The following is a 15101-nucleotide window of genomic DNA, read 5'->3' on the forward strand; positions in this document are numbered from 1 at the left end:
CAAAGGCAAACAACTGTCACTAAACAAGAAATCTCTAGAGACCCCTGATTTTGCTAAGAAATCAGCAACAGAATTTTGCTCCCTAGGAATCCAGACCAACTTCACATTCATCGAGTCTAGGATGTCCCTGGCTTTAGCTAAAAAGTGGGCTAATCTCCAAGACCCTCCCTTATCCTGTAACCAAGTTATAACATTTGCAAAATCCCCTTTAATTGTTTGTTAAGGAGGATAATCTTAGCTGCTTGGCGAGGTGAATTCTTGTGAGTGCTGCCAAAACCTCAACCTTTACACCCCCAATTCGTGCTTGACCTGTGGGACCTTGGGCACTACTGTCAAAGTTTAAAATCATTTCTCCTTCTTCTTCTCTAGGAGCTTGGCTTATAGTTCACTCAGAAGTTGGAGAGGATTGTAGGATTTCTGGTAGGTTTCTCTAGAGATCATTTAGAGAGAGCCCCTTGAACGCTTCAAAATTAATTACCCAAAGATTGCAGAGATGTGTGATGTAGGAAGTTAGATCTTCAATATTTCTAGCTTTATTTTCAAAGGTTCTAATATTCCTTTTTTCCCAAATACCCCACAAGGCTGCATGTGTCACTATATTCCAGTAAAATCTTCCTCTTTTTCCAAGCCCTCTTCCTACGTCTTGAGGAAGTACAGAAGAACATGACTGAGAACAAGAGCAATAAAACTATCATAAACTTGGAATTAGCTCACCAGAAACAATTAAACAACATCCTTACTCGTGAGGAAGCATACCGGGAGTAGAAATCAATAATCGACCGGATTAACTTGGGAGACAAAAATAATAGGTTTTTTCACACTATAGCTTCCATAAAAAAAAAAAAAAAGATAAAAACAGAATTGTTTATGTAAAGTTGAACAATGGGCAAAGGTTAGAGGAACCTAGTGACAACTTTGAACTAAGATTCCAGACCGATGGAACTAGTGAAATTGATGAATTTATCAGTGAAATTGGTTGTTGCATCACAGAGGAACAAAACCGTAATATTTGTAAGGAAGTCTCGGATGAGGAAATTTTTGAGACCCTCCAATCTGTTAAGGGCCTCAAATCCCCATGCCCTAATGGGCTAAATGCCCTATTTTACAAAAAATTATGGAATACTATCAAAGGTTCAATTTGTAAGGCGGTCAAAGTCTTCTTTCATTCGGCGAAGCTCTGCCCAATTTTAAACAAAACATTTATTGTGCTAATCCCAAAAAATAAAAACCCTGAAAATGTTAATCATTATAGGCCAATTAACCTTTGTAATATCATTTACAAAATTATATCAAAAATTTTGGTTAGCAAAGTTAAACCTTTCTTGGATAAGATTATTTTTCCATACCAGAGCGCTTTTGTCCCAAATAGACAAATTAATGATAATATGTGAAAATTTGGATTCCATGAAGGGACCCAAGATTATAATTAATGAGAGCCCATCTAAGGAATTCTCTCCATCTAGGGGAATTAGACAAGGTGACCCTCTCTCCCCTTACATTCTTGTGTTAGGTGCTAAAGCTCTTGCAAAAAAAAAAAAAAAAAAGTGAAAAGGAATCAACTGAGAAAGGTAATCCCATTGGGTGCAAAGCCTCAAAGAAAGGACCCAAGATTCCTATTCGCCTAAAAATTAAAGAAAAACTTACAAAATTTGTTAAATCTACAGTGCATTTCTCAAAGAACATTCCCAAAAGGCTCCAAAAGATTTTGGCTTGTGTGTTAAGTATTCCCATCCAAGACAATTGGGGCTGCTATCTAGGAGATCCTATCGTAAATGGGAGAGTATCAAAAAAACTTTCAGGACTTAAAGGAGAAAAATGACAAAAAAAATAAACGAGTTGAAAAAGAATACCCTCTCTAAGGTGGGTAGATTCACCCTCAAATTCCATGACTAATACAATGCCCCAAATTTAAATGCGCTCTTTCAAACTTTCAGAAAACATAATAATGGATATTGAAAGATCTCAAAGAAATTTCCTTTGGACCAATTCAAATGACAAAAAGCAAAATCACCTCATCAAGTGAAATCGTGTTTGAACCCCTAAAATGAGGGGTGGGATGAGCTTAAAGAACTTAAGTTGGATCAATGAAGCTATCTTGGCCAAACTTGGGTGAAAAAATTCTAAATGATAAAAACAATCTATGGGTTAAAGTGATTAAGGGTAGATATCATATCAAAGAATATTTATGGAGTACCAAGGAGAAAAAAGGAATATCATGGGCTTGGAGAGGAATCTTAAAAGCAAGGGAATTACCTAAAAAGGGCATTAGATGGGAGATTGGAAATGGAAAATTAGTAAGGCTTTGGAAGGATAGATGGATGGATGATAGACCTATAGAGGAAATGGTGAACAAAGAAAGGATTGATAATGAATATTTGCTAGTTGCGGATGTGGTGGACCAATATATGGAATGAAATTAGAATTAAAAACATAGCCCCAAGGAACATTTGGAATAGGATTAAAACAATATTTATCTCAATGGGGCCGAAAGAGGATAGTCTTATTTGGGAGTCCTAATTCCAAGGGTACCTTTTCATTTAAAACTGCCCACAATTTAAAATGTGGTTCCATGGGCTCAAGAGATAACTTTAATTGGAATGTAGACATTTGGAGAATTAAGGGCATGTTCGTTTCCTCTTAACTCTTATCTCTTAAGAGGAATCTTTTAATTTTAAGAGAAAAATGGTTGTTCATTTCCTTTTATCTCTTATCTCTTAAAGTGCAATCATACAACTTTTTGTTTTCCAATGATACCCCTCAAAAGATAAACAAAAACTCCCATATATGGGGACAAAATGGATATTTGATAATTTTCAAAATTCAGAACAACATTCTCTGAATTTAGAGTTAAGAGGAAATAAAAGTTCACCAAAACCAATATACATCTTAATGTAATTATTGCACTTTTATATGTCAGACTTTAGAGCAAATGAATAAGTTTTAAGTGTCCCCCAAAGTTAAAAGTATTTTTATTTCTTCTCCTAAATAACAACTCCCATCAAAATCAATGCTAAGAAGAAAAGGTATGAATGTGGATGGTTGTTGTAGCATATGTGGGGGAAGAGGAGGATTTGGAGCATATTTTCAAAAATTGCAATTTTACAAAGCAAACTTGGCAATTCCTTCCTCCTCTTGAGAAACCAAATGGTACACACACCTCTCTAAAAGATTGGTGCTCCTAGATTTGTTATAATGATAAAGCAAGTGAAGACAATTGTCAGGAAAAATGTGTTTTTATCCTTTGGCACCTATGGAAGAATAGAAACAATCGACCCCCTTTAAGTTGTCATTAAAAGAATGGTTGAGGCCCAAATAGAATTTGTAATTAATACCATGGGGAAAGAAAATGAAAGCTACTCCAAGTCATGGGATCTGATCCCTTGGCACCCTTTGAGTTTGGTGCTATTAAGATTAATTTTGATGCCTCTTTTATTGGTGGAGAGGTGTGCTCGACAACCTGCATAGCTAGGAATCACTTAGGGGAGGTAGTGGATCTTAAAGCTTATTTCCTTGGTCTTACTACCATCAAATTGGTTGAGGCTTAGGCAACATGGGAAGCTCACAACATGGCGATGAATTTCGTGGATCAACCTATTATTATCGAAGGAGACTCAAAGCTGGTGATTCAAAGTCTGCAGCGACAACTCGATCCGTGGAGACTAAAAGGATTAGTCAAGGATGCTGGGAGTTGGGAGATTATTTGACTCACAAAGCTCTTTCTATAATAAACAGGTCTGTCTTCTATAACCTTAATGACCTTCCTTGGTTGCTCTTTTTTATTTGTTTTAGTATTGGGGACATACGCCCCCCAATCCTGTGTAGCCCCTTCTGGATTTATCAAAAAAACGGTAAACTACAAAGACCCCCCCTGTACTTTGTTTTGTAACAAAGACCCTCTGTACTATGACCGTGAGACAAAGACCCCCCTTGACCGTTAAATCAGATGACAAAATGCATTAAATTATCAAAATACCCCCTAAACTTTTTTATTTTATTTTTTCCCCTTTCTCTTAAAACCTATTTAACCTATTGTTTTCCCTTTCTTCTCTTCTTGTCCCCTCCCTCACCATCCTCTCTCATTCTTTCTCTCTCCCAACTCTCCCAAATGAACTGTCATGGCCTCCCTCACTACCCTCTCTCATTATTTCTCTCTCCCAACCCTATTTAACATATTGTTTACATGATTGAAGAACCCACTGTGCTCTTCATAGGTAATCACCAAAAGGGTCTTGTTCCATTGAGGACTCGATCTTAAGGTCTCGTAAACCTCCTTCACTAACTTCTACCCATTTGCGACATCGTGAGAAGGGTGGTCGTCATTGGCTTGTAACCCTTTGAGATCGAAATACCTTGGCTTGATCATGGTTAAGATGGGCAACTTCCCTTCTCTGGCATGCTTCGTGAACTTTAAACCGAATTGGTGGAAGTTGAATATGTATTTCAATTTTCCCAAATTCCTATAGAAGAGAGTGGTGGGGGTGTTTTGGAAGTAAATAGCAAAGTCCAATCCATTCTCATGGAGAAAGTCAAAGATGGTCTTTTATGGGTAGCATGTAGCTATTTGCTTCTTGACATGGCTGGTTGAATCGTGAGATGTTGCAGAGTAGACGAAGAGCATGCTTGGTTGGGTTGGCCTGGGAATCAAAGAGAACCATCGATCAAAGACGGAGAATTCACGCACCAGGGAGGCGTATATGGGTATAGATTCGGGTTTGAATCCTTTCATCACAGTGTCTGAGAGATTGGAAGACATTGTCAAAGCTTATTCGACAAATCTTGACATAGAAGGAATGAGGCTGGACCCAAGGACCTATTCTTGGATAGCCTCGAATGAGTGTCTAGGATCCGGATCAACAAACTTGGCATCGTCGGTAAAGCAGATTGATTGGGACTATGGGGTTTTAGTTGACACAGGGTTGCATTCCTTGCCTATTACTCCATTGTTTGATGGATTGACAGATTTATTCATCCATCCGAGCATGTGATCGTAGGACCGGTTCTCGAGGACAAGGATTACGATGGTTTTGATGGGTGACTAGTTAGAAGCAGCAACAAAGGAGAAGGTGAGGAGCAGGAGGAGGAGAAAGAATGGAGATAGGAGGATATTCTCTGGTTCCGAATCTTTCCATGTGTGGTAATGACTAATGAAGAGGTGGAACTACAACAAAGGAAGATACTCCTCCAATTTCTCTATGAAATTTGAATAAACTGGGGGTATGGGGTGGAAGTTTTTCCAATGAAGTATTGTGGAATTGGATTTTCTGCGTTTGCTCAAGATAGAGCTGAAATTGTCTTTCCACAAAAGATATTTGGAATTATAAAGCTTAGAGACAATAAAATCACGAGGTTCAGTTCATGAACAAAGAAACTGGGGAGGCTTTGATTCATAGATGTAGGTTGGAGTCTGAGAGCATACTAGGTGTTTTTTGGACAAATTGTCCAACTTGCGATGTTGTAATTGTGAAAACTAGTGGGATGGATTTGCTCACATATGAACTTGAGGTCGATTTGACTCTAATGCTTCTGTGAAGTCACAAATTCCTTCTGCGGCAATTTCACCTTATGAAATGTACAGTTCTATATTTGCTCTCGTTGAGGAAGAAATTGTTGGAGACCCTACTTATTTGATTGCTATCATTGTTGAGTATGTATGGAGTGCGGTTGTGGAAAAACTAAAAGTACATCCAAATCTGTATGTTTTGACCGTACAACTACTAGCTCATAGTGATCTTATGCAGAGTTTATTCTCCTTGATATTGGGTAGAAGAAAAGGGAGGAGAGAAAGGGGAAGGGGAAGAAGAGAGATCGGGGGAGAGAGAGAGTCGTGAGATCGGGGAAGATGAACAATGCTTTTCTGCAAATAGTTATTACAATGATAGTATGGGGAAAAATATTGCAATGGCAGATTTCAATGGAAGGGGATCTTTATCTCACGGTCGGGGGGTTTTGTCGCAAAAGAAAGTACAGGGGGTCTTTATAACAGACCCTACAGGGGGTTTTTGTAATTTACCCAAAAAATTCGCATCCACCCTTTTGGTTAAAGTGGATATTTCCGTTGTAATATTTTAAAAGCAAGGGGGACAAATTGGTCCGCGTGTTTTATAACCGGTAGGGTTAGGGTTTTGCACTAGATTATAAAAAAGACGACGGAATCAGTTTTCAATTCCCTACTCATTTGTGTTGTTAGGGTTTGTGAAAGCGTTTCAGAAGTTCCAGCCAGGGAGAAATGGGAGTCTTCACTTTCGTTTGCAGAAGCTCCGGCGCCGAATGGAACGCAAAGCAGCTTTCCGGTGACCTTGAAGCCTCGGCTGGATCAACCTATGAGTTGCAGAGAAAACTTGTTCAAGCTGCTCTCTCGAGCGACTCTTCTGGCGGAGTTCAGTCTTCCTTCTCCTTGATTACTCCATCATCCGCTGTCTTTCAGGTAAAAGATTAGGCTTTCGTAATTACGCTTTCTAATTTCAATCTTCTTCTCTTACGGCTAATTGTTCCAAGATCTAAGTATACTTAATGCTTTGATCGATCATTTAGGCTGTTTTTGGTTTGAAAGAAAAGGTAGCGAAACCTGTACCTACTTTATCTTTCAAACCAAACATAGCCTTAGTTCTCATTGGAGTTTTCTGTAAAGCTTAAATTCCTTGCTCTACTTGCATGCCTACATTTTTGCTTTATCTATATTAATGTAGTTGGAAACTATTTCTTTATTTCCTTCTTTTTTGCTAAGTTTCAGTTCACGTAGATCCGTTTTCTACATTTCCTTCGTCTGGAAGCCCTTTTAAGCGGGCATGATTCGATGAATCGGACGATTAAGAATGCAGATTTCATTTTGAAAATGATAAAAGAAAACAGAACACCGTTTATCTATCTGTAAAGAATAAGGATTTTCTTCAATACTCTTCAAATTACATCAAGTATCGAGTAGTTCCACCATGTTATATTAATTTGCTAGTCAAACTTTTGTTGAAGCTAAAAACAGTAAAGAGTTCTTGTAGAAAATAGTTGGATTACGGTAAAGAGTAATTCTATTTGTTTGGCCAAGGATAAGAGCAATACCTTAGAGGCTAAGACATTCATCCATCCATCCGTATTTCTTTACCATCTTCATCAATATTTACTGGTCATCATTTATTTGAGTTTTTCCCAAGTGACGTTTGGCACAAACTGCTATCACTTTCTAAATCTGAAAACTTTCTAGACAAAGTCTTAGCCAGAATAATGGTGGAGACATTTGGACTGATGTTTGGCCCATTAATCGTGGACAAAGGATGGGGAAGGGAACATTTGGAGCTTTTCTCAGCTCCAACCAAGTTGGCACGAGTCAGATGCGTCAATCATCATCTATCTCTATTTTTTACATGATGACTTATCAAAGAATGCCCTAAGACATACGGATCTACTCATCTTGTTGGAGTGTGGTTTTTCTTTTTCTGCTTATTTGCAGCTGAGAATAAGGGTTTATTTTCATGTGAATTAGTATAAATGTTTATAGTTTTTGCCTTGTCATTTACCGAAGCAATATACTATTAAATTACCTTATAAATAAGGTTTTCGTTTCGTCTCCTGATTTTGCCTTCGTCTTAAAAATTAGGTCGACAAGTTGTTTTTATTTTCATCTTTTTGTTTTTATGAATGAAAAAGTAGTTTTATTATAGAGGAAAAGGAGAATAGAGTTCGCCTTGGAGGGGGACACCATATGCAACCTCCCCATTGGGATGAGTACAGACCCATCTCTTGTCAATAGACAGAACTATAGATTAGCCCAATACAGAGAAACCCGAGAAACCCTTTCTCTAGCCAGAGGGTCTGTCAAAGCATTTGCTAATATGCGAAACCCCGTGTTTTTATTTTGTTCAGTTGAAATCAATAATCACAGTAGGTTATATCTTGATCGAACATGTAGAGATTTGTGCATGTACAACATTGGTGCATTAGTTGGGTATCACTTCCAAAATATTTTAGTTGTAGAAAACTGACATAAAAGAATGATGTTAAGAATCTCTTTGCACTATTTTGGAGACTTTACCTAAAATGTCTTTGTTTGTCTGGTTAGAAATACATCTTTCAGAAATAGTAAGTAGTACGCATCTCTGCTAATGGTGGAAGTCCATTGAATCTGAACCGTGTTTGGCTATCACTTTTAGCATTTGCTGCTGGCCCAGGTCAACGATAGCTTGGAAATAGCACTACTACACATAAATGGCTAACTGAATGTTATGTAATTGGTTTCTACAATCAAGCAACCTCTGTTTAGTTCTTATTGATATTGTTTTCTTTTTGTTTCCAATCCAACTTCCTTCTTCTCAAGGTGGTAATTTGCGTTTTTATTTGGCACAGGTGATTATTGGTGGTGGAGGTGGTGGTGCTTTCTTTGGAGGTGGAGCTGCTCCAGCAGCAAGTTCTGGAGGCGGTGCTGCAGCTGCTGAGGCACCTCCAGCCGAGGAGAAGAAGGAAGAGAAGGAAGAGAGTGATGACGACATGGGATTCTCGCTCTTCGATTAGTCTGTCTTTCAATACAATGCCCTAAATTGTTAGCAAGTTGTTTTACCTGATTTTAGTGTCTAGATATCCGCATGAGTTTACTCGAGAATTTGGATAATATATTGGTATTGCAGTTTTGAGGTGTGAATTTATCCTGATGAATATTATACCTTTTGGATATTTTTTAGCGGGACGTTTTTTGGTGGTTTTTTAGTCCGGCGGCATGTTTTACAGGAGAAGCAAAAGCATCGACACAGGAATTGGTGTCGGTACTTATTTAGCCGGGCGTATCGTCCTGTATCAGTATTATTTTTTAAGTTATATATATTTTTTTCGAAAACTGGTTCAGAGGGTTTTGTTTAACAGGCAGATACGTATTGATACTTTGAACCTTTGAAGCAAAACGGTAATCTTCAATTTGAATTTGTATTAAAAAAAGGGAATATTACTAGTTAGTAATTAGTATAACCTGCTTGTTATCATGGCCGCTTCAAAATAAAAACATTTGGTATAGTAAATGTCATACAGGGTTGATTCAACTGGGGGTGTCAATGGACCGGTTTTGTGTTGGGCTCTCTCCAAATCAAAATCCATTTGGACGGATTGGATGGGCCAATAAGACATTGAATTTGGACAGACTGGATGGATTAATATGACATTGGATTGGACCTGGTCTGTCTATAATGAATTTATGTTGGATTGAGCCAATAACTGGTCCATTGATAGAAGATAATAAGAACATAGGTGTCAATGGACCAGGTTTGAGTTGAAACCAGTCTAAATTAGCAGGAATTTGAACAGATTAGGCAGTTTCTAGACCAGTCCAAAATGGTCCAAAATATTCATGGGACTGGATTGGGCCAGGTCCATTTGTAATAGACTCACTTAGACTTCCCCTCAAAGCAGCATCACAAATGAAACTAAGATCACAAAATTTAAATTCTCTATTACTAACATGACACCTTAAAGCCCTTTGGGCTGACTAATCTGCTGCGTGATTCGCTTTATACAAATGCTTGAAAATGATGTCTAATCAAGCTAAGATCACAAAATTTAAATTCTCTATTACTAACATGACACCTTAAAGCCCTTTGGGCTGACTAATCTGCTGCGTGATTCGCTTTATACAAATGCTTGAAAATGATGTCTAAGTTGAAAAAGTCAATAAGCTTGAGACACTCCTAATGCATTCCAGCAACTCTACCATTGAGACAGTGTATGGCAATCTTAGAATTTCCTTCAATGGTGATCCATTGGTTCTTATGGTTGATCACTTCGTTTATAGCTTTCCAAGCCGCCCATGCTTCAGCCAAGTTAAACGTCATTGATCCACTCCCAAGGGTAGTATCAAAGTTTATTTTAATGTAGTCGGGTTTAGATTTGAGTCACTCAACTCTCTTCAAAGACACTTACCCAAGCCGCCCATGCTTCAGCAAGGTTAATCGTCGTTGATCCAATCCTAAGGGCCTTGGTTTCAAGAACTTTGCCCTCATGATTCCTAGCAATGCATCCAATGGCACAACTTCCATTATTAGAACATGTAGCATCAAAGTTTATTTTAATGCAGTAGCTTTAGGTTTGAGCCACTAAACTTGCTTCCAAGACATTTACCCAATATTGGTTCGATGTGCGAAATAGTTTCTTTAATTTCGTTCTAGTAACTTAATGCTCTATTAATGATTATTTGGGAATTAGCGGACTTATCACCAAAACATTTTTCATTTTTGTTCTTCCATATGAACCAATAAAAATAAGTTATTTTTTCTTTTATGAATTTATCCTTGAAAAAACAATTCTGGTTACCTAAACTAGACCACCACTTCTTTAAAGTAACATCATGGGATCTCGGCACTAGTAAAACTTTAACCAACCTATTCCAAATTTGTTTCGTTGATTCACACTTGACAAATAGGTGATCAATATTTTCCTCTTCCCCACAATGAACACATGTTGGGTCTATTCTACAACCCCTCACAATAAGTTTATATTTAGTGGGAAGTTGTCATTTAAGAGAAGGAAAAAGAAAGTTTTAATTTTTGAAGGAATCTAGAGATTCCAAAAATTATTTATATAACTATTTGACAAACAGCCTCCTCCATTAAAACGACATTCCTCAAAATAAGCCGATTTAACTGAAGCTTTAGCAAAATTGACCAAAATCTCTCTAATTTTCAAACAAGCATTGATTGACACTTCAACGAAGATAATACAATCATCCACAAATTACAGGATGAAAATGGATGGCCCCCCCTAGAAGCTCTACACCCTATAGACTTTTCACCACAATGAGCCCCCATGCTAAATTTGCTAGTTAACGCTTCAGCACATAAGACAAATATGTACGGAGAAAGGGGATCCCCCTGCCTAATGCCCTTACTGGCACTAAAGGATCTAGAGGGAGAACCATTTATAGGGATTTGGAATGAAACCATACTAATACATTCCAACACCCAATTTATCTACTTAGTGTGGAACCCATATTTCTTAAAAACCTTTCTAATAAAGCCCCATTCCAACCTATCATGTGCCTTTTCCATGTCGATTTTGCAAGGTAGCATCCCATGTTTGCCTTTCAAATTCCTCATAGTGTGTAACATTTCATGCAGAATAAGAATATTATCTATAATTTGCCTATTGGGGATGAAAGCGGTATAGAATGGGGAAATAATGTCATCAAAGAACAGTTTAATTCGATTAAAAAGATATTGGAAATGATTTTGCAAATCACATTACAAAGACTAATGAGTTTGAAATCATTAGTTCTATCCAGATTATCACATTTAGGGATGAGAGTAGTGAAAGTTTTATTCAAGCTACTATTCATTTCCCCAAATGGAAAACAAGGCTTTGACAGTACAGACAGAATCCCCAACAATATTCCAAAACTTCTTAAAGAATAATACATTAAGACCATCAAGGCCAGGCGCTTTCATATCCTTCATAGATAAAAGGGTATTGTGAATCTCCTTGTTAGTAACTTCCCTACAAAGGTTATTGTTCAGACCTTTGGATGCACAATACTCAATATTTGCAATGAATTTGTTTACATCCATGAAACCCTCAGACTTGAACCTCTTAGCAAAATTTCTGCAAAATAATTCTTTAATAGCATCAATTTCCTTAACCAAATTACCATTATCCTCCTTAATCCTTCTGATTTTGTTTTTATTTCTGCGAATTGTTGTGGTAGTATGAAAGAATTTGTTATTCTTGTCCCCGTGATTTAGCCACTTGACTCTTGAATTTTGAGCCCAATAAATCTCCTCACATGCAAGAACACTATTGAAGAGCTTATGGAGGGCCTTCTCATGATTAATGAGACTTCTATTATTTGGATCCTCCTCTAAAATCTCTTGAAATATTTTAAGATTTGAAAGGATTTCTTCTTTCTTTTCCTAATATTCCCCAAATGGTGCTTGTTCCAATATTTAAGCTTTCTAACTAAATTATTTCCTTTTTTTTTTTTTTATAAAATTGAAAGGCTTCACAGTAGGATCTAGGCACCACATGGCTTCAAATCTAAAAGGTTTAGGGCCATTGGAGGAAAGAGAATTAGTATCCAAAATCAAGGGGGTGTGATTTGATGACAAAAAAGGCATATTTAAAAGTTCACAATTATCAAACTCACACCTCCAATCAGAATTTGAAAGAACCCAATCAATCATTTCTTTAGTATTGTTTATTTTTCCATGTATATTGAGAACCCTCCATTTCAATTTCAATTAAGTTACAGTAATCTATCATTTGATTGAAAATTCTGGTATGACAAGGCAATACTTTCATGCCACCTTTTTTTAATTATCACTCCTTTGAAGAGCATTGAAATCTCCCATAACGCTCCATGCCCCTTGGGTATTATCATCAAATTTTTAATCCAGTACCATACTCTAACTTGATCAGATTTAAAGGGGGGAGCATAAACAAATGTGTTAAAAGAGTTTTTATTGGCATTTAAATCATTAATAAGGGTATGAATAATTGGATCAATTGAAAGAATGATATCAATGGACAAAGAGGAAGAGTCCGATAATAACCAAAGGCCTCCAGCAAAACCAATAGATTCAATAGTATGGCATTTATCAAACTTAAAGGAAGCAATCTATTTGGATTAACTCTAGTTTCCATTAAGCAACACACACTGGGATTAAACAACCTACAGAGCTCTACTACTTGGCTTCTAAGATGGATTCTGCCAGCACCTCTAACATTCCATAGGGGAATCTTCATTTGAGATCATTAAGTTCCTTAGGACCCTGCTCGTCCTCTTTCATAGGTGGTTCAATGTGAATCAGGAGCACTTTGCATGGGGATAGAGCCAAGTTCTAGCTTTACTTGTCTTCACAATAATCCCGGCCGTGCAGTGTGAATATCTCCTATGTTTTTTTAATAATGGAAGATGTTCTCGATGCACGGGTTCAAGTGTTTTCTGAACACGAATTTTGTGGGACCGAAATCCGTCTTCACATCACAACCTCCTAAGAGCCCTTTCAACCGTGCATTGAGGCGGAGATGTTCTCAATGCACGGCTGAAAGTACTGTGAGGACGGTGTGAAGACGAAATCCGAATTCCCTGTTTGCGGTGACTCTGAAATGACTCATGCGCGACTGCTGAAGATGACAAAACCCACATAGAACCCTTCTGCTGTTCCTGGTTTCTTCCGAACAGTAAAAGCCATTTCTCATTTATTCTCCATTTCATTTTCCTCTGTAAATCCCCCAAATAGATTTTCTTCTTCTTACTTCATTTCCCACTCTTTCCCATATAGACACTTCTGCCTCTCTTCAAGCTCTAGGTATTTTATCACTTCGTCGTCGTCGTCTTTTTCGATAAAGAAATCCAGACGTTGAGAGAAGCGAAGAAGGGGAGAGCTCTACATGGATGTAGAGAAGGATAAAGAGCTTGTTCTTGTTGCAAGGAAAGCCTGTTTTGGTCTCCCAACGGCTTGCCCCTCATGCTTGCCTGTTTACATATACCTCAAATTAGCTAACGTGCCGTTTGATTTGCGCTTCAATTTGATTCATCCTGATTCAGGTAATTGTTCTATTTTTCTATCTTTTCGGTTTGTCCTGCTTCAGGTACATTTTCTGTCATACTTTCTTTCTAATTGATGGAGGATAACACCTTCAAGCGGTTTTCTTCTGTTGCGATCTCATCTATGAAATTTCACTTGTTTATGCTTGTATTGTTTTGAATGCTCTATAGCTGGTGATTGGCATTGGTATTTCTGTTATATCAGAGACTGTAATATCGGTTACAATTGTTAGTGGACGTGTTTATTGTAATATTGGTTCGTTTGATTGTTGGGTTGTGGCATTTGCTCCATTTTTGGGTGCTTTCCATTTCGGATGGTATTCTTATTTATTTCATTGAGGGTTTTAAATGTTTCTTCTGGTAACTGTAATTAGTTTTTGGTGTTTACTGTTAAGTTGAGTAAGTAAGCTAGTGCTTATTTGATTTAGATCCCTTCTCTGGACCACTTGCATGTTTCGCCCTCTGGCTTCAAGGGTTTGTGGATTTCCTTTTCATAGTTAATTGTTCTGAGGATGTGGGTCATTTATTGCTACTCTATTCCTTGATACTAAGTTTAATGGCGTTTATTTTCTGCATACTTTGCTGTTGTGGGTAGTTTACTGACAATATCAGTGCCATAATTCTTTTACTTTGTTCAAAAGGTAGTGATACTGTGAAAGTGTGTATCTTCATTGTTGAAAAGATATATTTCTATCATCAAACCAGAAGATCTAGAAACACCCAAAGAAGTGACAACTATTCTAGCTTTTGGGCCTAGAGGCATCTTAAATGACAGTGGCACTAGTGTTTTACCATGGTTGGTCTTATGCTCTCTTGTTGTTTAGGTAAAGATTTATGGAATGAGAAGAAAGGTAAGGGAATGTATTGAGGGAACAACCTTAGGGGTAAAAACTGAGGAAGAGCTGTCAAAATTCAAGAATTAGTCAAGCAGAGAAACAAAAAAGAACTTAAGTAGTTAAAATCATGTACCACCCACACCATTTCTGATAACATGAGCACTTGAGCAGTGCCACATGGGTCCAATATCGAAGTTGCAATTCAATGAGATTAGGGTGGGGGTGATAGATTTTTTGGGAGGGGGTGTTGCACTTAATAACAACTTTACACTATTGTTGGAAAACGTGGGGGTTACTGGTTCAGATCTGAAAATAGAGTTGTATATATTCCTAGGATTGTGTAAGGATTGATTTAGAAAGTTTTTTCTTTCTATTTCTTTCTTTCTATTTTTGTACTTTCTATTTTCTCTTCTTTCTATTTTTTCTTCTTTCTGTTTTCTTTTCTTTCTAATTTTCTTTCTTTCTATTTTTCTTTATTTCTGTTTTCTTTTCTTTCTATTTTTCTTTCTTTCTATTTATTGCAGCAACTTACTGTATAAATACGCCCATTGGCAATAGAATGAAACATATCAGTATTCTACCATTCCAAAACATGGTATCAGAGCTCTAGGTTTGTTAACCTTGAGATTTTTTCGGCCTTCATTGCCAGTTTTTTTTTGTTTTTCTCTTCTGACCTTCAGTGTTGATATGTAACCAGAAGTGTTCCCTTATTCTCCTTTCCTGCTGGCCTTATTTTTCCTCCATTAACAATGTCC

General features: G+C 37.3%; 2 protein-coding genes and 1 pseudogene across 2 annotated transcripts in view; 2 read left to right on the forward strand and 1 right to left on the reverse strand.

The window, feature by feature from the left end:
• Positions 1-4125: 4125 nt before the first annotated feature.
• LOC148870024 (non-specific phospholipase C6 pseudogene) lies at positions 4126-5129 on the reverse strand (annotated as a pseudogene).
• Positions 4762-8626, forward strand: LOC148870025 (large ribosomal subunit protein P3y-like). The gene is made up of 2 exons (XM_088970725.1): positions 4762-6424; positions 8335-8626. Exons 1-2 carry the CDS (start codon positions 6227-6229, stop codon positions 8497-8499), a joined length of 363 nt encoding a protein of 120 aa, XP_088826851.1. The 5' UTR covers positions 4762-6226; the 3' UTR covers positions 8500-8626.
• Positions 8627-12889: 4263 nt separating this feature from the next.
• Positions 12890-15101, forward strand: part of LOC148870026 (metaxin-like protein) — a 28053-nt gene continuing 25841 nt past the window's right edge. The window contains exon 1 of the mRNA XM_088970726.1: positions 12890-13510. Coding sequence (XP_088826852.1) covers positions 13354-13510 — 157 coding nt within the window. The 5' untranslated portion in view covers positions 12890-13353. The remainder of the gene's footprint in view (positions 13511-15101) is intronic.

This window comes from Nelumbo lutea, chromosome 2 (genome assembly GCF_056320005.1).
Source record: "Nelumbo lutea isolate HS-2025 chromosome 2, American lotus-T2T, whole genome shotgun sequence".
Lineage (NCBI taxonomy): Eukaryota > Viridiplantae > Streptophyta > Magnoliopsida > Proteales > Nelumbonaceae > Nelumbo > Nelumbo lutea.

Coding starts and splice junctions, on each gene's coding strand:
- LOC148870025 (XM_088970725.1), top strand. CDS start 6,227: ATGGGAGTCTTCACTTTCGTTTGCAGAAGCTCCGGCGCCGAATGGAAC. Junction 6,425..8,334: donor CATCATCCGCTGTCTTTCAG/GTAAAAGATTAG, acceptor TATTTGGCACAG/GTGATTATTGGTGGTGGAGG.